Raw genomic sequence first — 23,368 nt, 5'->3', positions numbered from 1 at the left:
AATTTCAGTTTAGTTTTAGTTATTTTACAGCGTGAATTAGATTTTTTTAATTTGTGGGTTTTTTTTTTTTAATGTTTTTTAGGTTCTATTGATTTTTTTTTTTTAAGGTTCATTGAAAGTTTTAGTTTTTGTGTTTTTAACAGGTGTGTTTGTGGTATTTTTAGGGACAAGATTAAAGAAGTTTTGAGCAGACGTTACTACACTTCCTGTTACATATCCAAGTGAACAAATGAGCCAAAGTTTTATAAGCATTGCCGTGTTGACAAATCTGACCTCACTGACTGAAACTGAATACATTTCCTGCTTATTTTTTATTATTTCCTTAGTTATTTGTCTAAGCTGATAGTATCATTTCAGTTACTTTATAGAGTACTTTGTATGTTTATAAACAAGTTATTTTTAACACCTACTTTTAGTTTGTAGTTTCGTTTTAGTTAATGATAATAATAACCTTGGATAAGAGTATATTAGGATTTCACTATTTCAGTTTCAGTAACCGGAGATCAGACCACCAAGGCCTCACTGCAACCTACAACCCCTCCTGTGGGTGGAGGGTCCACAGACCTGGCTCCTAGGTGGGACCCCTGTCAGTGCAAAGTTATCTCTGCCATTAGGGTCTTATGAATCACACTTGGTCTCCCATATGGAAAAGAAATAGTAAAAACTTACAAAAGACTTGCATAAGATGTGGCCTACTTCATATAGTGAATCATGTAAGGCTTATATGAAAGTGGCCACTTTCTCATTACTTTCATATATTGTTTTAGTAAGTATCCAAAACATACAAGTTTCATTATATAATTTTTCAAGGGATCTTATATCTGTTTTCACTCTTGTATGCTTTTCATACAAGTTTCACACAAGACAGATACAAACTTTCTAAGATTTATATATATCTTTTCCACATGGTCTGGCTCGTCACTAAGAGCCATTTTGCCTTGGGAAAGGCAAATCCTCCGTAAAAACATACCCCCAGAGGATCTAGGGCACACAGTGGCAATTCACTTCCTCCAGCTCTTCCTGGGGAGAGGGGGTGACCAGGGAGAGGGATGTCTGGGTATGTCTGTGCAGACAGAAAATGGAAAAATGGAAAACTTCACTGCATACTGTCCAGCTTTTTGATATCTTTAACTAAAGTAAAGTTCTGTTTTGATGTTTATCTCATGGCTGTTTGTGAATCTGTGGTCTGAAGTCATCACAGTTGATTTCCATGGGTGTGTTTGTGTGCGACTATATTGCTCATTCTTTTGTGAATAAAACAAGTGTCTCTGCTGTTACTGGGGGAGTGGTAGGAGGTGATGACCTTCCTACTGGGAGGTTCCTATTCTACCACTTTGTGTGCTTTTTCCTCTTTCTTTCTCTTCCTAGATTAGGGAGGAAAGACGTGACACAAGTAGTTGCTGCAGCCTCTCTGCCTCGCTGCACGCTGAGCTCAGAGTTCATTCGTTTGCTGTTGTTTGTTGGTCATTTCCCACATAACAGCGTCCCAAGTGAGCCTGCTGTTAATTGTTGGTTGGATCAACCCTGTGTATTTTTTTGGATTTTTTTTTCACTAAGTGCTTACATTTTTCCAGCGTTTCCACGTCTTTAAGCAGCAGGTTACTTCAGCTTTCCCAATCATTATCTGAGGAATACTTGGCTATTGTGTTCTAATCGTTTTGTTTTTCCTGCACAGAGGATGTTGCTATCTGTATTTTTTCCTGTAGTTAGTAGTTCAGGTTTTATTTGAAGTTCAGCGCTGACACGGGAGCGAGGAAACGAGTTTAGTTACAACTCTCTGGACATATTCTTATATTATTTTTAACTGATTTTTGTTTTGCTTACTGAGGAGGATTAGTAGGTTTGTTTTTGTATCTGGATGTGAGACTTTGAGCCATGCTGCTGCTGCTGCTGCTGCCACTGCTCTGCTTGCTACCTTCAGTGAAACAACAGGTAACACACCTCCAACTACACCACCACGCTGAGGTCATGTACCACCTACTGTCTTTGAATCATGGATGCAAATGTCAAAAATGTAACTGTATGGTTAACACCTCCCTCCATTACCCCTTTTTAAGATGTTTTTTAAAATTTATTTTAAAAACCTTTAATGAATCAGCACCACTGCACATATCTGAGCTTCTGACTCCATACACTCTCTCAAGGCCACTGAGGTCAGCTGAAAACCAGTGGAGATCGACTTTTTTTTAGCTATTCGCCCCCAAACTGTGGGGTGATCTCCCTCCCCATGTTAGGATGGCCCCTCATTGCCTGTTTTAAAATCACATTTTAAAACTGATTTTTATTCCCTGGCTTTGAATTTAGAATGAGAGTGGTGTGTCCTTACCTTCTTGTTTATTTTTTTATTGATTTGTTGTGGCGTGTTTTGGCGCTTTGTACAGCACTCTTGTTTTTAAAGAGTGCTCTGTGAATAAAATTAGGTTGGATTGAATAAGTCTGAAGAAGCTTGAGCAAAATTTATGATGGAAACAATGAATAATTTTGAATCTGAAAATTGCAGAACACAGAAAAATGAACATTATGGATCACTGTAACATGCTTTTCTTTAAGTAGATGAGCTTAACAGTGAAATGTTTCCATGATGTAAATACTATGATTACATGCTTACTGCACTATTTGATCACAAATAAAACTCAATACAACTGTTTTGAAATTTAGTATCAGTTAGCATTCAATGCGTAATTGTTTTTTAATGACAATAAAGCAGTATATTAGTGTATTTCTATTACTTTATGCAGGCATGAGTAACTATACTTTCTCTAATTCAGTGTCACCACTGATGAACGTAACCTGCGACTGTCAGAGGTGTTAAAGCTTTGTTGTTGTGATATGAAGGTGAATTAAAAAAACAACCCAAACAGCTTAGCTGTAAACATAAACGACAAACATTAAACAGCTCAGTGTGACAAACTACGCATGGGACTGTGTATACAGTAAAGTCAATCATTTGCTACTGCAAACCTGGAACTTCCACATCATAGACATCTCTGCATGATACAAATGAGTAAAGCTGCAAATGAGACCCAGAGTTTTTTTTTTAAAACAGAGTTGCATCAGCTTAACAGGGCTAAACAATTTCAGAAACTCAAAATATTTAACGTTGAAGTTACAAAGTGAGGCCATTTGTCAGGTTGTGCTCTCCTACAACTTTTCTCAGATTTTTATAAGCACATGTTTTCTTAATATCACAGCCTTTGATTTTGTGGTAATTTTCCTTTAATAATCTCTACTTTGTAATGTTTTTGCTGAAAGATCTGGAGCAGCGAGTCGGGTTGATTCTTTATTGCGTAAAAGTGATTGCAAACAATAATTAATCACATTAAAAACAGTTTGGTATATCTGTCTGTACATAGAAACGGCTTTCCAACACAAACAAAGCTGTTAAAAAGGTATTATATATTTAGGTCCTAAACCAGCTTAGTAAGAAGTAATAGCGCTTTGGAAAGTTGGAAAGTTCATTATAATTAGATATTCCAAATATTAAAGGCATTGTATTTTCAAGTAGTTCATGAACTCAGACAAGATATCCTGAGTTTAAAGCTGCATGAGGCATAAATCTACAGACAAACAAACAAATAAAAACTGCAATTTGAACACGGAAAACTGCCCTCCAGCTCTCATCACTCTGTTTTAAGCCCTTAACAGCAGACAAGCATCTGCACCTGCTTCAGAAGCCAGGCTCTTTTCTGGCCTCATACAGGACTTAAACCCCATTCTGTTAAGTGTAGGCAGCTGCTTCATCCCTTGCAACGCCATTTTTTACTTCTGGTCTGGTCTGAAAAGCCTGTGATTGGTCAAAGTCTTCCATCACCAAACTAAATGTAAACAAAGAACAAAAAGCAGATACGAGGAAAACTGTGTTTTCTTACTACACACTGCAGAGTGTCTCTGCAGAAAGACCTGAGGAACATGCTGAAGGAGACGTATTTCTCTTGTTCTGGACATCTATGTTTTGTGCAAAATGTATCACTGCCACCGTGAAAAATACGTTTGATGTTAGTGGAACTTCATGCTTCTATTGCCACTGCTTCTTGCCACCACCAGACCACCTGAAAAGTGATAATGTAAATGATCACTGAATTCTATATAACTACCCCTATCTCATGTTTCCCAGCCAACATTATCAAATTTATTACTAAACCTCTAAAACCTCTAAACCTTTAAAATAAACATGTTGGGCAAGTGTAATTTAAACTGAGTCACTAGTTTTGCATTCATGCCAATAATGTTGTTGGATAAAACATCAGAGGGATTTTTACAGTTACTACAGTTCATTATGAGATTGTAAATAATACTGTGGCACTGTGTGCAGTTGTTGAAATATTTCATTTACACTTACACTTTTACATTTTTAAGATCCATTCCCAAACAGTCTCTCAGTTGTTTGTTTATAGAACGGATCCATTGAGCAATATCTGGCCGGTATTGAAGCAACAAAGGATGCATTGGTCTGACTTTTGGTTCCTCCTATGGGTTAAACACCCAAAAAAATGTCTCTGTGTTAAAGAGCCACATCCTGCAGACTCCATAACATTTAGTCCACTGTCTGTAAGTAAGAAAACTCTGCTGACGTTGCTGTATCATCACCAGGGCTGTTTTAATAACGTTCACAGTGCAGGCCATCAAACAGCAGACTGAATTTGTTGTGTGAAAATGATGAAGTGCTCCAGAACTTAACCAAACAGCAATTATGAGTTGGAGTCATACACAGTTTCAGTAATCGGAGGCAGAATGTACTTTCAAGTTTTTACTTCACTTAGATAAGTTAAAACATCCATTCACCACTACACGGTCTCCGCTTTTATCATGAATGTGCTGCAGAACAGGTCAGCTTCTGATCAGTAGGTTGGTGATTCAATTCCTGGTTGCTACAGTCTACTAAGGCATCCAAAATACTGAGATGCTTGTGCGTTCATTGCGTTGTTGGTCCCTCTGTGTTAGCCCTGTGTCAGATTGGTGACGGTAGCTGGGTTAGGTTCCAGCCCCCCCGCGACCCTGACATGGATAAGCAGAGATGGATGTATCAGTATAGAGAATAATCCCAGCTGTAGAGTTTGAGAGCCTTTGTCTAAATAAGTTTTAAAAAATTGGCAACCTTCTGCAACTTTAAAACATAGTTTTCTAAAAGAACTGCTGTTAATGTGAAAACTCTTATATATGTATGTAAGGGTTTGAGGTTATTGTAATTTGCTGGTATTTATTCCTTATTCTTTTTCTTTGCAGTCGTCATTGTCAGTTATTTCAGTAAAAACAAGATTAAATGATACCAGCACTCTATAATTTAATCAAACACACATCAAGTCTTAAAATGCATTTAAAGAATGCAGTTTGGTTTGCACTTCTTTTTTTTGCTGCTTTTTGTGTAATTACTACTGTTGTATTATTACTACTGTGATGATACAACTACTCTTACCATCGATCTTACCAACAGCTGTGGCACACCTGTTATTATCTTTATGCTACCTGTAGTAGTGATTGTTAGTTATAAATATCAGTTGTGGGAATATCAGAAGATGTCTTATCACAAATTGTTGCTCATTAAAAACAGAGATGTATTAGAATGCAATCTGCAGGGGTCTGTCCATATTAACAGTGATGTTGTGAAATGTGGACAGAGAGTGGTATAAGACTGTAAACAGCTCCTCTCCTTCCTCAGACTCCTCCTCCTGGTCGATGTGATATCCTGCAGAGGTTGGAGGTACAAACAGACTGCACTTCCTGTGCTGCTGCCATCACTGCGAGCTGCCCCCGCGGCTTCAGCAGCACTGGCATCACCAACTGCAGGTACAGGTCAAGCTTCATACCCACAGTTAACATGAAGTGAAGACTGGAACAGCTTACCTATAGCAATGCCTTTATGTGTGTTATGTTGTACACCTGTATGTCTTTTGCATATTGTATATTGTTTCATGTGACCCTCCTCTAGGATCACTGTTGTAAATGAACATTTCTGCCAAAATCTGACATGTTTACATCATTTTTATGCCAGTGTACCTTAACATGCACCTTCCCTGTTAAATAAATAATGACAGCAACATAATTCCACCTTTATTAATCATGCAAAGCTTAGATTCAAGGATAACTCATGAATGCTAACTGTGAGATTTGCAGTAGTAATTAGTAGCGCTGGCAGCAGTGGTATGATTAAGGCAGTTTGTTTACCTTGAGTCTCGCTGTGCTGCAGTTATGTGGTGAACATCGGCAGCAGGGAGCTGCAGCTGGAGGGATGTCAGCACATCTGTGTGAAGAACGTCATGCAGCCAAAGTGCTGCCAACAGCACTGGGGACCGCTGTGTCTCTGTAAGACACACACACACACACACACACACACACACACACACACACACACACACACACACACACACACACACACACACACACACACAAAGTACATATGATGAACTATCATTTGTGCCATAATTTTGATCACATTTAAACCCAGACTTCCTGCTTTAGTCTGCAGCAGTGTTTAATGGATCGTACAACTTCTCCACAAAATGGATCAAATGAGCACCACCTACCTCAGTCAGAGACATTATCAGATGTGTAGGTGATCAAGATCTACAAATAATGTGCTGCAAATAAGAAAAAAGATGTTTTGAGTTTGTATGGCTGCTGCCTTGGCGAGGTTTCCTTGTAAAATAGATTTGATCTTTGTGGGACTTCCTGATTCAATAAAAGTAATAATAATAAAATTAAAGAGAGTAATGCAGAAAATTATTACTCTTATGAATTCATAACTTTGCACAAGTCTAAAAAGGAAACATCTAAACATTAAAGGTTATCCTGTGAACTGAACTCTGATACTGGTGAAGAACAGGTAGAAATAACTTTAATAACCAGCTTTAAATGATGCATTTAAACATAAATGATTTCAAAATACTGATTCATTTTCTAATCTGCGTTCTGGTTTATAGAGTCCAACAAAGACTGAGCAGCTGACTGATTGGTCGTTTGACTGATTGTTACTCTCCACCAATCACATAACGCTATGGTCCCAGTGTGTAATTTATCTGTTACAGGTAGAAAAAGATAAAGTCGTGAATGTGTTTTTCTGGAAAATTGAGTTGTATGTAAGCTGTACTGTGTTTGTACGAGAAGAACTAAGTGATAACGTCTGTTGTTTAGGACAATGTTTAACGGTCATCAACATAAAGGCACTTTTAGCTAGTTTTGAGATCTTCTGAGCAAAGCTAGCGTTAGTCCAGCTAATTAATGTGGGTTTGCCGTTTACTGCCCATATTTTACTGTGAAGCTGTTACCAGTGCACCATTAATGACAACGTATGTATCGCATTTCATTGTCTAGTAAGTAAACGTCATATATATTTATACTTGACAAAAATCTTAATCATCATAGAAGACAATGCCACAGATTATTTCGATTGTTATATTTGGCTCCCAAAAAATCAGCATGACTCTGTTGACACTGTTTCATATGCTTATATTTTGGTTTAAAGGATAAACTTATAGTTTTCCTCGTTATCTACCTCCTCATTAATTTAGACTGCTCTTAACACTCCATTCCCGGAAATCTTTATTGATCGTTGGCTCTGTGTGATGTCAGGAAGAGCAGCTATAACTAATATAGTCAAGCCAGGTATGCACAGTGTTGCCAACTCCTCAGTATTGAAAAGTGATATTGGTTGTCCTAAAAGTCGCTAGAAGTCGCTAAATGACGTCATCTCCTAATTTGCATAATGTAATTGTAACCTACGTTGTTGAAGAGAGAAACAACATCGTGGAAGAGACATAAAGTGAGGAAAAAACGTCCTAAATGCATTTAGAGTTTATTTGGAACTACAAATTAAATTTCTTTTAGCAATTATTGGTTTTTTTTAATGTCACAATTCCAACCCTGCTCCTTTACCGGCAAAAGTGACCGGCAAATGTGTCGTCATAAATAAGTCTCCAATAACACCAGAAAAAGTTGCCAGATTTCTCGCTAGTCGCTTTTTAGAAAAAAAAGTCGCTAAGAGGGTCTGAAAAGTCGCTAAATATAGTTGGCAACACTGGGTATGCACAGTTCTGTTTGTGAGCACAGAAGCTCCACCCACCTGTCAGTAAAAACATCTGTTTACGAAGAATTAAGTTTAATGGAGGAGGAGCTAAAACAGCTTGTGCATTAAGACCAATAGCTGTGAGTCATGCAAATGTGCTCCTGAGCCCGTAGGTGCACTTTATGGAAGGACTAGGGCTGCACATGCACCCAATTTTGTTAACACCATGGACGGATAACTGATGTTATCCCACCATAACCTGAGAGTGCTCCAAAGAGCTTCTTGTAATGTCAGCCGTGTTTGGCTTTCACAGTCTTTAAGTGCCCCCTTGAATGTTCATTGGGTTTGAGGTCAGGCGACTGTGGGGTGAAGGCCACGGCTGTCAGCAGTCCTTGGATTTCTTTGTCCTGGGAAAGCTTTGAGGTGGTTTTGTGCTCATTATCCTGCTCCAGTAAAAAACAAAAAAACAAAACCCAACAACAAACAAACCCCCAGAAAGTTTCAACCAGAGAGTGGACTGTGTCTCTGAAGGAACATGTCTCTGTTGCTTCTCTTTGGGTCAGTTGATTTGCTGGAGGTCATCTGCATATGTACAAGTAATCACTGTGAGTTAAACACTCAGGCTTCAGATACCTTATGGTCATCTCATGAACATATCAGTCCCACCCACTCACCTGCTGTGTTTATAAGGAAAACCCAATCCTAAGAAGGATTTTTGTAAATGGGGAGGAGCTAAGACATCATGTTTTAGACAGAGAATGAATCCATTAATAAAAAGATAACATATGCTTTATTCACCCCAAGAGTTGGGAAATGATGCTGTCACAGCAGCCATATCATCATATCACTTACATAACTTAACTAACTTACATAAACACATCACCTGTTTGCTTGTTTATTGCAAATAATCAAAGTGCAGAAAGGTAAAAAACTTCAAAAAATACAAAAATAAATAGCCTAATAAATAAACGTAAATTTGGAGCTGGAAACAAGTGGATTTAGGATTACTCGGTGGAAGGGTAGAAGATGAAAATTCATACATTTATTATTTTTTATAGACATAATTAAAACATCCAGCAGAAATAAAAAAGGCCTTTCTCTTCTGCTCTATTAACTATTAGGTTTTTCTAAGCCTACTTCAACTGGTGATCAGATGATCAACAGAGATGAAGCATTTCCATCACGTCACCTGCTTGCTTGTTTAAATGTGGTTATGTCCTGTTGGCATTCCTAATTGAATAATAAGTTTGATTGTAGTAACACTTGGTGTGTAAGTTCACACAAGTAAGTACAACTCATCCACTTCTTGCACCGCCTTAATTCCCTCTTTGCTGAGGATAACAGTGTGTCTTCTGACATTTTCCATCTTTCACAGAGCTACTTAGTTATAAAGTTCTGCTGGAAACTTTTAAATATTCAGATACATTTTCAACTCATGAAAGCAGGACATTAGCTGGTGATGCATGGCCGTGTTATGTTTTTTTTTTAATCTCTGTGTAATTTGTGATTAAACACATTACTTTTCTCGCAGTCTGGCATGCCTGAAACCCACACTGCGCATAGTGCACAGCTTAGTCACAGATTACCTCTAAGATAGACATCATCAGGTTATCTTACACAGTTTGCCAAATGTTTATATGAATTCAAACTGGATAAATGTTCAATGCACAAATTGAATAAACAGCTCTGATTTTTTCTAATCACACATTCTCACTTGTTGTGTGTCTGCAGCCTGCCCCAGCTGGTCTGGGAAGACCTGCAACAATAATGGGGTCTGTCAGGATGGAGACCTGGGCAACGGAACCTGCATCTGTAATGTTGGTATCCCTTCTCTCTTTTTTATGTATTTATAGAGATGCTATTCATTATTAACTTTTATGTGAAAACCTGTCCTGGTTTCTTCTTTCTTTTCTTTTCTTTTCTTTCCTGGTTTCAAGGAAGAAAAAAGTACTCATTATCTGTGTTTCCATCCCCAAAGTACCAAAAACTATTTCAGACCAAAGAACCATTGTCAGTGAGATAAACACTTGTTTCCACTGTAGTGAAACATCAGGCTACTGTTGTTTTTGCATGCATAACTTTATAAAAAATGTAGCAATCAAGTTACATCTGAGCATTGCATGTTGGCTGGTTCACATGCAGTGTGACTGGGTGATTAATCCAGTTGGAATTTAAATTTAATTTCAGTTACAACTGATACTGATTACCTTGACTGACTGAAGTCAAGGTAATATGTATCACTGGAAGCCAAAATTGCATCGAATCACAGGAACAATTTTGCAGCAAAATAATTTCAGGACTACTTTCAAAGGGGGAGAGGAGAGTTCTGTGAATTCTGTGAATTTAAACGGTAAGGCAGGCAGGTAGACAATCCGAATTTAAATCAAAGTCACAGGGAGAATGCAGCTGAGCCGCAGGAAAGACATCACATAGAGAGGTTCCTGGAAAAGGAGACAAGAGGAAGAGGGAGAGAGAGAAGAGGCTGTGCTAGAAGCATGGCATCATGCCAATGATTACTTTTTTGCATTCATTTTGGTATGAAGTTCTTGCTTTTTACTTTTTATGAATCTACTCCTCAGATTGTTTAAACTCGGAGAAGACAAGCATGTAGACTTCAGTTTTAAAACTCAACATCCTAGCAGAATCAAGATGAAGAGCAGAAGAACAAATTCAAAAGACATGAAGAAAAATGAAAGTCTGAAATACATCAAAGTTGCAGTGTATTCGGCCGGTTAAGTCCAGAGAAATTTCATATCAGAGAAAGAGAGACAGAGAGATACATATGAAGAGAGGGAGAGAAAACAACATGACTGATTAATCGGAGAAGTGTTGCCTTCTGATTATTGTACAGTTACTTTCTAATAAAGATCTTCGCACCTTTGTAAAGCATTTTCAGCTATAGAGCAGGCTGTGCTGTTTTGTTTGCACCATTTGTCACAAACACATGCAGCTCAGACGCACTGAAAGCTTAAAGTAAACTCGTTCTCTTAAATAGATTCCCACATGTAACTGTCTGTATAACTAATTTGAACCATCTTTGCAGTTGGTTATCATAGTGGAAATGCAAACAGTAACATGAAGGAACCTTTTAGCTCCATGACAATGGTTTCATCTTAATGTCCATTTACGTTTCTGATTCAGAGACAGTGGCTTTGGATGGTTATTGTTTGGTCAGCAAAAGGAAATTTGACTGTATTTAGGTTTATTCTTACAAATATCGCATTTTTTGTGTTACATTGAGGAAGAAATGCTGGGGAAGTCCAGAGATTTCAAGTAATTGGTTGTTCTTGTTTTTTCTTGGTAATATTTCGAAATTTAAAAAAAAAAAAACTTCTTCCTTCTCAGGATGGTTTCACTGGCTTTGCCTGTCAGGAGTGTAAGAATCCAAATGCTTATGGAGAAAGGTGTGATAAAGGTTGGTACCCTCTTTACTTTCTGAGGCATAGTTTGCCCCAAATCATATTTACATAATTTTCCCCTGTACTGTTATACGTTTTATCTGCCTAGATCGTCTCAGTGTGACCTGTCTGGTGTTATGGTAAATGGCCTGTATTTGTATACCGCTTTACTTAGTCACTATGGACCCCAAAGCGCTTTACACTACATTCAGTCATCCACCCATTCACACACATTCACACACTGGTGATGGCAAGCTACATTGTAGCCACAGCTGCCTTGTCTTGCCCAAGGACACAACGACCGAGATTGTCCGAGCCGGGGCTTGACCGGCAACCGGCTTTTGATTACAAGAAGAACTCTTGAGCCACAATCAATGAGATTGTTGTTTTTTCTTCAATATAATGGAATTAAGTTGCACTCGCCTTGTGTTGGTCAAAATGCATAAAAACATTTAGAAAAACTTATCAGCAACTTTTCATCTGCATCCACCAACTGTGGACTCTGTATACTTCATCACCCATTGGTTCATATCACCCATTGGTTTGTCCTGTTCTAAAGCCTCAAGCTGAACATTTATATGTTTTGATGTAGATGTGGTAGAGAAGGGGTCACTCTGACACTAAAACAAAGGGATGCAGCATCCTCATGGCAGCAGCTTACCAGTCACAGTGTATGTCAAAAGTATCTCCTGCGTTTATCCTCCTTTATTACTGCAGTGAGGAGCATCTGTTAGAAAATGACAGCCATCTTGAGTTCAACAAGACTTGAAAGTAGGAGGTCCTTTCACATGCAAAGCGGCATGTGCTGCACTGACTGCTAGGCTAACTAAAATTAGCATTGCATCTGCTGCTGTCTGCATGCACTACACTTTTTGCAAATACTCATGTCTTTATGTGCACTTGTTACATCAAGTACGAGTAACAATTTTATAACTGGAAAAAGAAAAGGCCAAAAAAACATACTGAAAAGAGAAAAGGAGATGGTTAACAAAGTCAAAGAAAAACACTTCCGCTGTCAGTAGAACTAACTACTCCCTAGTAGCTCAAAAACAACACTAATCTCAGTCAGCACTCAATGCTGGTCACAACACCTGCTTCAGAGGAAAGCGGTGTCATTGTCATGTTGTATCTAACAGGCCCTAGAGAGCATAAAATCATCATTTTTCTTCACCTGGAAGCTAACATTGTGCCTCAACCAAAAGAAACGCATACTGACATCGAAGCCCAGCTGAGGGGGACATATATACATTGTCATCCAATCATGCTGTCTCAAGCATGTTTCTTGTGCATAGTGACACAGCTGGTGGAAGGAATGTGCATCCAACATGAAAGTGCTCATAATGAGTTTTTAATTTTATTAGATAAACAGGTCAGCTCAGTGAAATGTTTCTTCACATTAAAAGGAAATAAAGCAGAAAGTCAAACCTTCAAAGACTACTATGAAACTGTAAGAACATCTGAAATCTGCTTAAAAACTGCCTCTCTGTGTGCAGTGTGTGACTGTAAAAATGGAGTGTGTAATAAAGGTCCTGAAGGTGATGGAGAGTGTTTGTGTCAGCCACCATACACTGGGAAGAACTGTGACCAAGGTAAGATCATACCACAAAGAAATATACTGTATTAAATTAGCAGAAACATCACTCATTATTAATGTATATTACTGGGTTTCATTAGATGATACAGTTCATTTATTTTAGTTTCATCATCTCCATAGAATTAGACAAGCTGCGGAGCATGCTGTAGCTGTCTGCTGATAGATAGATATTTATCCCACAAGGGTAATTTTTTGTTACAGCAGCACAATAAAGAGCAACAATAGCACAGACAACAATAAACAACACATAACACAGATAAAATAAAAGTGCCACTGATGCCTGGTAAGGGCTTTATGAGATGGTGTAGGAATTTATATCTAAACAAAATTGATAAAAAAGAAAGCAAACTAAACATTAAAGTGGTATTTGTTAAAAACAGTAAAAGCAAGACTGGCATCGTGTAAGAGAGAAGTGTAAATTGCATTAATAAATAATTTGTACAGTATAAATCTAAGAAAAAAAAGTTTCATTAGCAGATTGAAAATAACTTCTGTAACTGAAACAGATCTGCCTCAACCCAGACTGGTATTTAATATTTACTGCTAAGAGATAAAACAAAGAGATTGTTGCTGTGTTGTGAGCTCAAAGTAATAAACTGCATTAACTAACCCAACTTTATTTTGATCAAAGAATAAGAAAGATTTTAGAAACACAATAACGGATACATTTTCTGCAATTAAAAATACAAGTAGACTGAAAAGGACTTCTCAAATGTGGTTTGATACTCAGGTAATGATGTTTCCCTGCACTACCTGTTTGTTTTGTGTTAAACTGCTGCCTGCAGTGAGCTGCTGCCATGTTTGTGTTGTTGACAGAGAATCGGAGGTGCAACAATTGCAGCCCGTATTCATACTGTAAAGGAGAGGGAGACGCCGCCGTATGTGAATGTTTGCCTGGATACAGGAAGACGCCACAGAACAAATGCGCAAGTAAAAAATTATAATAATTTATTTTGTGAAAATTTTGAGTTTATGCTGCTGTTGTTACCAGAAGTGAGCGTGTGTATGGCCAAGTGAACATGTTAACTGTTTAAAGCCTTAACCATGAAATTATTGCCAGAAAATTCTCATTTCAACTGGAGTCTTCAATAAACCTTCTGGCAAATTAAAAGAAAAGAAAAAAAATATTAATTTGCATACAAGAGTTTTAATTGGTATATTGTCTTTGCTACGTCCAACCTTTTTATACAAAAAGAGAAAAAAACACACTGGGCTTTGCAAACTGGTGATGTCACACAGCCTATTTTAATCTTACATTGCAATGTACATATACAGTACATTGCTGATAACATGAGTTGTTCAATTAAACTAAAATAAAAATGGACTAAAAATCTCTCCTGTTCCCCTCAAAATCAGCAAATTATTAAATACAATAACTTCAGTGTTTTAAATGGAGCTGTTAAAATTTTCATGGCCCTGTTCCTAGTTGTAGACAATGAGGAGCATTTGAGGATTTTACAAATCCTCAAAGTAGGGCTTGAAGATGAGCCATGTATCAGCATGTAGGTACAAAAAAATTAGAATTTCATGTGTTTTAATTTGTTTTGACCGACCACCCATCTCACATGATAGGATCTTGTAAACTTAACCCAAAATGCACTTTCTGCTGTTTTAACCAAAAATCAGATCAAACATCTGGGTTGCCAGTGCTCGTTTCTGCTACTGCCGCAGTCTTACTGTTGAAACTATGATATTTCACATGACATTGATATTCAAAGTCATTTACAGAAATTAAAACTTCTGAAAATTGAAGTGTGTGCGACTTGAAGTGTGTGCAAAATTGACTGTCAACACGTGGCTATCGCCCATGTTTAAGATGTTAATAGGACTCAAAAAATGCTAAAAAACAGACTTAAGACTTAAAAAGCACAAAATGTTGACTCACACATTCACTCATACAAAATGTAATTTCTCATGGAATAATTACATATACTGAAGGTATTGCACAAAAGCCCCAGCTCATTCTGAGGGGGTCAGGTGGGGGGAGTGCACTGATTGTTTAAATGGAGTGACCCAGATAACATTATGAATTTAATCTGAAGGTTATTTATTCGTTTTCTGCTCAGGTGTTTGTTCACAGAGGGATTGTGACGTTAATGCCCAGTGCTCCTCTCGGGGGTTAAAGGTCAGCTGCGCATGTAAGCCCGGCTACCTGGGCGATGGCAAAATCTGTATACCTCAGAACCCTTGCTTAGATAACAACGGGGGCTGTCCCTTGAACTCCACAGTTTGTGTCTTCAAAGGAGCCAACAAGGTGAGGAGACCTGCCAAGAGTCAGGAAAAAGCTGTTTGCAACAAAATCCTGACATTTTGTTTAACTCCTCTCTCTCTCTCCATCTCTTTCTCTCTCTGGCTCTCAGTCCAGCTGTGCATGTATGTCCGGCATGTCGCCTATAGGTGGCAGCCCTGAGTCTGGCTGTCAGCTCGTCTCCGCCTGCTCGGTGGACACCTGTGACCCCACAGCTCGCTGTCAGACTGAACTGAATGGCGAACCCAGGTCAGACACACAAACTTTTCTCTACCATTATCTACAACTGGGAGGAGGACCAAAAATGTAGAGCCCAGTCTAAAATGTGACCACAGCCAGAAGAATCGGCTCCTTTTGACTTTGTTGTGACTAAAACCAGAACACCAACCAGAAAAAGATCCATTTCACTCCATGATGAAAGTAGAATAACAAAGTTATCCCAACGCATAAGTCCTGTAACACAATTTTAGGCAGAAAAAAAATAACACAGTCTAAATATTTATGTAATACATCTGGGAGATTTGTAGATCGTGCCAGATGTAATGACACCACAGTCGATACAAGCTGGTCTGTTACTGTCAGGATCCTAAAGTGGTGTGGCAGAATTTTGGATTTCGGTCCCCAACCTTTTTTTGCACCACAGACCGGTTTAATGTCAGACAATATTTTCACGGACCAGGCTTTAGGGTGTCAAGGATAAATATAACAAAAGAAAATCATACGACCAAGACAAAAACTGTGCTATTTGGTAAATATGATAATAAACGGAAATTCACTATGTATTTGTGTAACTTAATTAGCAGTGTCCTCCTGAAATGTGCCAATAACATTGAGAGTAACATCCTCCTCTCTGCCCTTTAATGCTCTCTGGTCGCTATGGTAAGCGTAAATATTTCTTTCAAAATAAGACACACAACTACAACATGGGAAAAGACTCAGGGAAACCGAGTTAACAATAAAAACCCTGAAAACCATAAATTTCACACCGAACCTCGACTCTTGCGGCCCGGTAACAAACGACTCACAGACCAGTCCTGGTCTGTGAGTCGTGGTCTTAGACTCTGGTCTAAGCCACGTTAAGCTTAGACCAGAGATTGAAGCCAGTCAAGACATGTTCAAATCCAACTTTTCCAGTTACCATATAACACTAGTACCTCGGCTTCAGATGTCTGCTACTACTGATCCCGTAACAGTGTTAAATTAATAAACTGTAATCCTCACTGTGAGGATGAGGCATGGACCCATTGTTTTATGTTAGAGTTAAACTTTGCTTTCCTGACTTCTCTGCCTTCATGCCATCTTCTTTCTGGCTGGCTGCCCCTAAGAAACACAAAGTTTAAACTAGAGATGGACCGATCCGATATTACGTATCGGTATCGGTCTGACGTAAATTACTGGATCGGATATCGGAGAGAAATAAAAAATGTAATCCGATCCATTAAATATCAAAAAAGCACCTCACAAAACTTGCGACATGGTGTAACTCGGCCCATAACGAGTAGCACGTTGGAGCAGTGTGCTCACCTGATAGAGCGGCTGTGTGTTTGTGGCCTCGCTACCAAACTGGCATTTCATCTCCGAGGAAGTGATCCCAGAGAGAAGTAAAGCAAGTGTGTAAGTTCATCTTTGAACGTTTGTAAAGCATTCCCACGTTAAGCTTAACAACCGATATATGGAGCGACTGCCTCTTCTCTCTCCCTCCCTCTCCTGCTGGTACTTCAGTTGTGAAATTGCTTAGTGATCAGCTGATCGGCTTTTCTGTCGCGAGTCCGTCTCTCTTCTTTGTTTTTGGCCTACTTTGCGCCAGAAAGAGGAAATTAGCGGGTGAACAACAGCAGCAGGTTTAACCTTGATAAGCTGTTGTTAGAATTTATTTATTTATAGTCTGCAGTTCTGTTGAAGAAAGATGTTGAATCTATTTAATTATTCTTGAAAAATAATTGATTTCTGTGCAATTTTTTTCCAACCTGCATCAAATTAAAGTTGATTACGTCGATTAAGAATCATGAGGTGGGGGGTGGTTCCCTATTTTTTTTTTGCTGGGAATTTGCAACCCTATTAGTTAGGTTGCTTAATATTTCTGCTAAGTACACTTTAAAATACCAGAATAGGAAGAATGGAGTAGGTTTAAGTTTATTAGATTGATCAGTTTTGCTGAACTATGAAATATTTTGGGCGCAGTGTATTTTTTACATACAGGTATAACAGAATAGCTTTTGTGTTGTTGTTTATTTAAACTTGAGTATGAACTTATACAAAATGCAGCAAGATATAAAAAAACAGTTTTATTGATTAAAACACACTATATCGGATTCATATCGGTATCGGCAGATATCCAAATTTATGATATCAGTATCGGTATCGGACATAAAAAAGTGGTATCGTGCCATCTCTAGTTTAAACAACAAGTGCGCTGGGCTTCTGCGCTGAGCCGGAGGTGTGTGCCTGAGATGACCAAATAAATGACCAAAACCCTCTCAGAAAAAAACAACCTGAAACTGAACATTTAGCTGATAAGGATTACTTGTCTACACACTGACCTCTTTATTTGAAATTGTGGTTATGTTTAATATGAATATTTAACATAAAGACAAAAGAAATACAAATTTAGTAGGTCCGTGTTTATATAAAGATAAAGATAAAGCTGTCCGAAACACTGCTTTGAGTCTTGAGTTAAAATCCGTCAAATGGGCAAACACAAAGCATCTCGATCATGTGTGCTGAACTTGATTAGATGTGATTTTAAACTGGAGCGTTACTTTCACTGAGAATGATTCGCTTCCTAAAAGTAACGATGGGAAAACCTGGAAAGATCAGATAGGTCAGGTCACAGTGTCAGTTGCGTCAGTTGGCTAAAGTGGCGCTCTCTTCCTGCCCCCTTCTCTCAGATGTGTTTGTGAAGTGGATCAGATCAGTGATGGTCGGCGTTGTTATGGTAACCTGATGGAGCGCGCCATGGAGCTGGACCGGAGCGGCAGCTGGAGAGGAAACTTTACTGGAGCCATTTCCATGTTCGGTAAAACTAACCAGCAAAAATACGCTCTGAGAAATACCCGCAGTACTTTATTGAACTATGGCGGGGTTTCCTGTTAAAACAAGAGATCATCACCTCAGAGTGTTTCAAGCTAACTGACAGGATATGACTTAAAGTGAGGCGTGGTGGTGATATCAGCTTTTTTTAAAAATAATAAAAACATGAGTCTGTGTCCCGATTATCCTGCAAGGTAATTTATATGAGACATGCTGTTTTTTGTACGTTCTTTGGTGTTGCTATTCTTTTACCGCACCTTTCCTTTGACCTTTGGGGTGTGTGTGTGTGTGTGTGTTTCAGAGGCAGGCTGTCCACGTCTGCTGAATCATAACGGACCCTTCACAGCTTTCATTCCTCTGCTGAAATCACCTCTGCCTGTAGGTCACCTGCTTGTCTGAATTTTATTTTAATGATCTCCTCCAGCACAGGAAGCTCCTGAGGGATGAAGCCATAGATTTGAAAAGTTTAATCCGCAACTTAAACAAATCTCTGGTGCTGCCTTCTTAGATCTGTGCAAAATTAGGAAAAAAATAGTTCATGCATTTATTACTTCTAAGAAGAGATTAAATTTCTGCCATGTTAGCATCTCTTCATTGACTCAGTGATAAATGCAGTATAAATCCTTTTCCTCACACACAGTTACAAATTATCAGGCCCTTTCATATATTAAGGACCTCAGTACCATATTATCCCAGTAGAGCACTTTTCTCTGAGACTGCGGGCTTACTTGTTGTTGAGTTTCCAAAAGTAGAATGGGAGGTAGAGCCTTCATCTATCAGGCTCCCCTTCTGAGACTCACTCAGAGGCTGCTCACAGACTCACATGATCTCAAATTACATCTAGCATACCTAATAATTAGAAACTAACTGATCGATAAATACAAAAACCTGGTCTTCTAAACCAAAATATCTCTGCAGGACTTAAATCAGGAGACAGTATGTAAAAACCACCTGATCCTGGGTCAGTACCTCTACAGGGATCTGACTGGTCGAGACTTCAACCTGTACGGAGGATCCAAGCTGAGGACCAAAGAAAACAAGGTAACACTGCTTCTCCAGACTCCAGCTGCTGTTCAAGCTAGATAGTAAAGAAAAAATGAAAGGTGTAAGCCTGGTTCTTGCCTTTGGAAATTATTTTTGGTGGAGACATTTGTCAAAGCCAAGGAAGCAGCCACTGTTATTCACAAGCATAAGGTCAAAATTTCCTGGAGCTTTTAGTTCAGGTCCAGCATGCTGTTGTCTGGAAACTCAACAGTCACGACAAGACTTTTTCCTAAAAATCAATCATTGCCTCCCACCTTACACAAACCCACACTGTATCAGAAAATTATTTTTGAAGGTTTGACATCACCTGGTGATGTGACCTTTGAAAGTTTACCCAAAATGCACCCAAATTAAGTTTTTCTGTTTTTTTCTGTTGCTCTCATAATCACATAGACATTAAAGTCCTGCAGATTTTCTGTTGAAACTATTTTATATCCATTAATGAGATTTTTTCTTTAAATTGGGACAAGTGGAGTGATGTTGCAGTGCTCAAATTTCTGTCCGTATAATATAACTAAGCAGGAGTACAGACTTTGACACACAATTCCAGTGATTTGAAGTAGGTGTGATTTTCACTTCAACTACAAAGTGAAACTATTAAGAATCTCTTTCATGGGTCAAGACAGGAGCCCAGCATATTCTTTATTTAACTGAAGTTTAATGCAGATTTCACACATAAGAGCCCCCGGCTCTCTTCTCTGGGACACAGCACAACCACCAGACTGCCAATGTCCAGTCTACATTAGTAAGTTAAAGTTGGTTACAAGGATACACCAGAAACAAAAAAGTTCTTTCAGCATGATTTTTATTCTTGCCACAATTAGAAAAAGCAATATGACAAAGAACTGGAACAAAGCAAAGTGCATGCTACAGAAAATCATTTCCCCTTGCATTAGTTTTGTTTGCATCCATGTGGTTAATATTACACAAACATTTAAGTGATGCAACTCTTCACTACCTCTATCAGCGGTTTTCATCACACAGACTCAAGATAGTGTGATAGTATCTACAAAACCATCACACACCATTGTGTTTAAAATCAGCACTTCTAACAGTGTTATCATCATCGTCTTCTGTCACCCGCCGCCTCAACAATTCTCTATCGTAACATGCTGGCATAACTCGCTGGTGATGGAGACTGGTTATTGAATGAAATTAGTTTTATTTACCAACTGAGTGTGTCCATTACACTCAGTTATATACAATTCATATATCTTCAAATCACAACCCACACAGTTTATTAGATTTTTTTCATTATTAAACGTCTTGTTAAACCAAACCAAACAGTCTGTTAAGTAACACATCATTAAATCACAGCAGAAATTATTTGACAGAAATTATGTTAGGTGAGATGTATAAGGATATTATCTTCAGAATTATGTGACACGTTCTTTTTTTCCAATAATTCTCTCATTTTGTGTCTCTTAATTATTCAACGTCTGAGTAATGGTGTTAAATAACTATATAAACAGATTATGTGGTTACAAGAACAGCAGACTGGTTACCATGACCCGTTTCCATGAGACTGTTGTGAAGACAACATTAATGGTTCCATAAATTAGATGAACATTTATAAGGCAGAAATAAATATTTGCTGTCCAGAGAGCACTACAGAACCAGAAGTTCTGTCTTCTGTGTTCTAGTACTTATGAAGCAGACAAACACACACTCCCACACACCTCAGACAAATTTAAAAGGTTAATCTCATGAGCATGTCTTTGGGCTGGCTGGGCACAAAGAGAAAACCCACACAGGGAAACGAGAACATGACAACTCCACATAGAAAGTTCTCAACCAACCAGCTGGTTCAAACCCAGAAACCTTGCTGTGAAGTGACAGCAAGGTTGTGGATTTAAACACAAACATTTAAAAACATTGTGAATTTAAAAATAAAAGCATTGTGTAACGCTGTAACTCAGGGTTTTCCCTTCACATTTTAAGTTTCTTTCCCAAGGCCAAAGTGAAGTCACGAACATTGTGAAACATTATTTTGAGGACTGTATTTCATATACTCAAGCATCTTAGACATTCTTGTTCATGAAGTAGCCAGAAAAATACCCCACACGTTTCTGTCACAGGCAGCGGGAGGTGACAGTGTGTAGAGCAGGGGTAGGCAACTCCAGGCCTCGAGTGCCGGTGTCCTGCAGGTTTTAGATCCCACCCTGGGTTAACACACCTGAATCAAATGATTAGTTCATTACCAGGCTTCTGGAGAACTTCAAGACATGCTGAGGAGTCATTTAGCCCTTTAAATCAGCTGTGATGGATCATGGACGCATCTAAAACCTCCAGGACACCGGCACTCGAGGCCTGGAGTTGCCTACCCCTGGTGTAGAGTGAATACTGGACCCAAATGCAGATCAAAAAATGGAGCGTAAAAAGGTAACTCGAATAATAAAAAAGCGAGTATGAGTAACATGTACATGAGTACAAAAAACACAGAAAAGCAGCGGTGTCCAAACCCAGGCCTTAAGGGCTGGTGTCCTACAGGTTTTAGATGTGTCCTTGATCCGAGACAGCTGATTTAAATGGCTAAATGACCTCCTCAACATGCTCTCCAGAGGCTTGGTTATGAACTAATCATTTGATTCAGGTGTGCAGACCCAGGATGACATCTAAAACCTGAGGGACACCGGCCCTCGAGGCCTGGAGTTGGCCAAGCCTGCGGTAAAGTGAACAGGAACGAAAACTAAACTGGAAGAAACTAAACTACGACAACTGCAACGAAAGACATGAACACGATTCAGGGCAGGAGCATGCAAAAAGCGAGGAAAAAACAGGAACATGGAACGTGAGCATGACCTGAGCTGAATCATGAAATACCTTGGCGTGACATGACATCGTGAAAGTAACACAGACAACCCGACAAAGACTGAATGAAGGCACAGAGGAGGCTAATGAGGGAAGTGGGGAAACAGCTGACACAAAGGAACATAATGACACCACAGGGGAAGTAAAACAAAACACATTGAACATGGAGACAGCTGACTCTTCAAAATAAAACAGGAAACACTGAAAGACGTAAACATGAGACACAGGGTTGAAGACAAAAGGGGAATCTAATGAACAACGAACTATAACAGGGCAACTTAGGCGAAATAGAAATGAGACCATATTTCTACAAAACAACCATAAATCCTGACCTAAATGTTCCATTGTAGACTATCGAGTAGCTTTTGATTTTATGTATATTGAGGTACAAATAAAACCAATAAATATATGAGAGTACTTCATCACCATTGCAGCAGTCTTTTATATTCACCAGCTTGTACACTTGTCTAATATTTGCGCCGTTAATATTAAAGTTGCTCTACGTTCCTAAACAATTAACAAATTTTGTCTCACAGTTTTGTCATATTTCCCAACTTTATGATGATATGCATCACTCTAAGTGTTCTTTTCCACTGTCACAGTAACCTTCACTGGTAAAATCTTCACTGGCTGAGGATTCTCAGTGTAAATGTAAGGAAACAGGGTGTCAGAGAAGCTGTGTGTGAAGGTGTGCATGTGGGCATTAGTGTCGAGATCAGAGAACGACAACTTTCCTCTGTCAAAGTCCAGATGGACTCTGATCCTCCGCACTTCCTTCTTCACTGGTAGATCCTTCTCAGTGTCTGGTGATGAAAATGCTGAGAATTTACCATTAGAGAACAAAATTCTCCACAGTCCTGACTGAAGACGCCCACTGACCTGGGAGTACTCGCTCAACACGCCCAGTTCCCAGTCCTTGTTGTTTCCAACATCAACATCCCACTCATGTGTCCCTGAGTTGAAGCCTTTAGAGCCGAGAACAGAGCAGGAGAACTTGGTTCTCTCCGGGTTTTTGGGAAGTGGTTTCCGCTCTCCTGATTTCACGCTGCTCAGATTATCGAATACAACAAGTTCTGGGTCGGCAGTGTTTGGATCAAGAATCACAGGACTGTAGAAGACCTTCTCTTTCATTTTGTTCCAGACGTTGAAGGTCAGGTTGCCCAGGTGTTTGGCCACATCTATGAGCACTCCTGAAGCCAGCTCTGGATCTTGCAGCAGGGGGTGCTGCTGGGCTTTTTTAACTG

General features: G+C 38.9%; 2 protein-coding genes across 2 annotated transcripts in view; one reads left to right on the top strand and one right to left on the bottom strand.

The window, feature by feature from the left end:
* The first annotated feature begins 1,492 nt into the window (after positions 1-1,492).
* Positions 1,493-23,368, top strand: part of stab1 (stabilin 1) — a 236,448-nt gene continuing 214,572 nt past the window's right edge. Inside the window, exons 1-12 of the mRNA XM_085353392.1 lie at positions 1,493-1,932; positions 5,657-5,784; positions 6,185-6,300; positions 9,731-9,816; positions 11,345-11,414; positions 12,891-12,986; positions 13,808-13,921; positions 15,058-15,245; positions 15,352-15,488; positions 18,128-18,255; positions 18,571-18,647; positions 19,188-19,310. Coding sequence (XP_085209518.1) covers positions 1,876-1,932; positions 5,657-5,784; positions 6,185-6,300; positions 9,731-9,816; positions 11,345-11,414; positions 12,891-12,986; positions 13,808-13,921; positions 15,058-15,245; positions 15,352-15,488; positions 18,128-18,255; positions 18,571-18,647; positions 19,188-19,310 — 1,320 coding nt within the window. The 5' untranslated portion in view covers positions 1,493-1,875. The remainder of the gene's footprint in view (positions 1,933-5,656; positions 5,785-6,184; positions 6,301-9,730; positions 9,817-11,344; positions 11,415-12,890; positions 12,987-13,807; positions 13,922-15,057; positions 15,246-15,351; positions 15,489-18,127; positions 18,256-18,570; positions 18,648-19,187; positions 19,311-23,368) is intronic.
* Positions 22,701-23,368, bottom strand: part of LOC146632584 (E3 ubiquitin-protein ligase TRIM35-like) — a 1,721-nt gene continuing 1,053 nt past the window's right edge. The window contains exon 2 of the mRNA XM_085353393.1: positions 22,701-23,368. This exon is cut by the window's right edge and continues 771 nt beyond it. Within this exon, the coding sequence (XP_085209519.1) occupies positions 22,701-23,368 (668 nt within the window).

Source organism: Diplotaxodon limnothrissa, linkage group LG5 (assembly GCF_057381915.1).
Source record: "Diplotaxodon limnothrissa isolate DT_005_m linkage group LG5, D_limnothrissa_male_GT1.1, whole genome shotgun sequence".
Classification (NCBI taxonomy): Eukaryota; Metazoa; Chordata; class Actinopteri; order Cichliformes; family Cichlidae; genus Diplotaxodon; species Diplotaxodon limnothrissa.
Note: the sequence above shows the minus strand (reverse complement) of the source record. Positions and strands in the feature narration are given on the sequence as shown.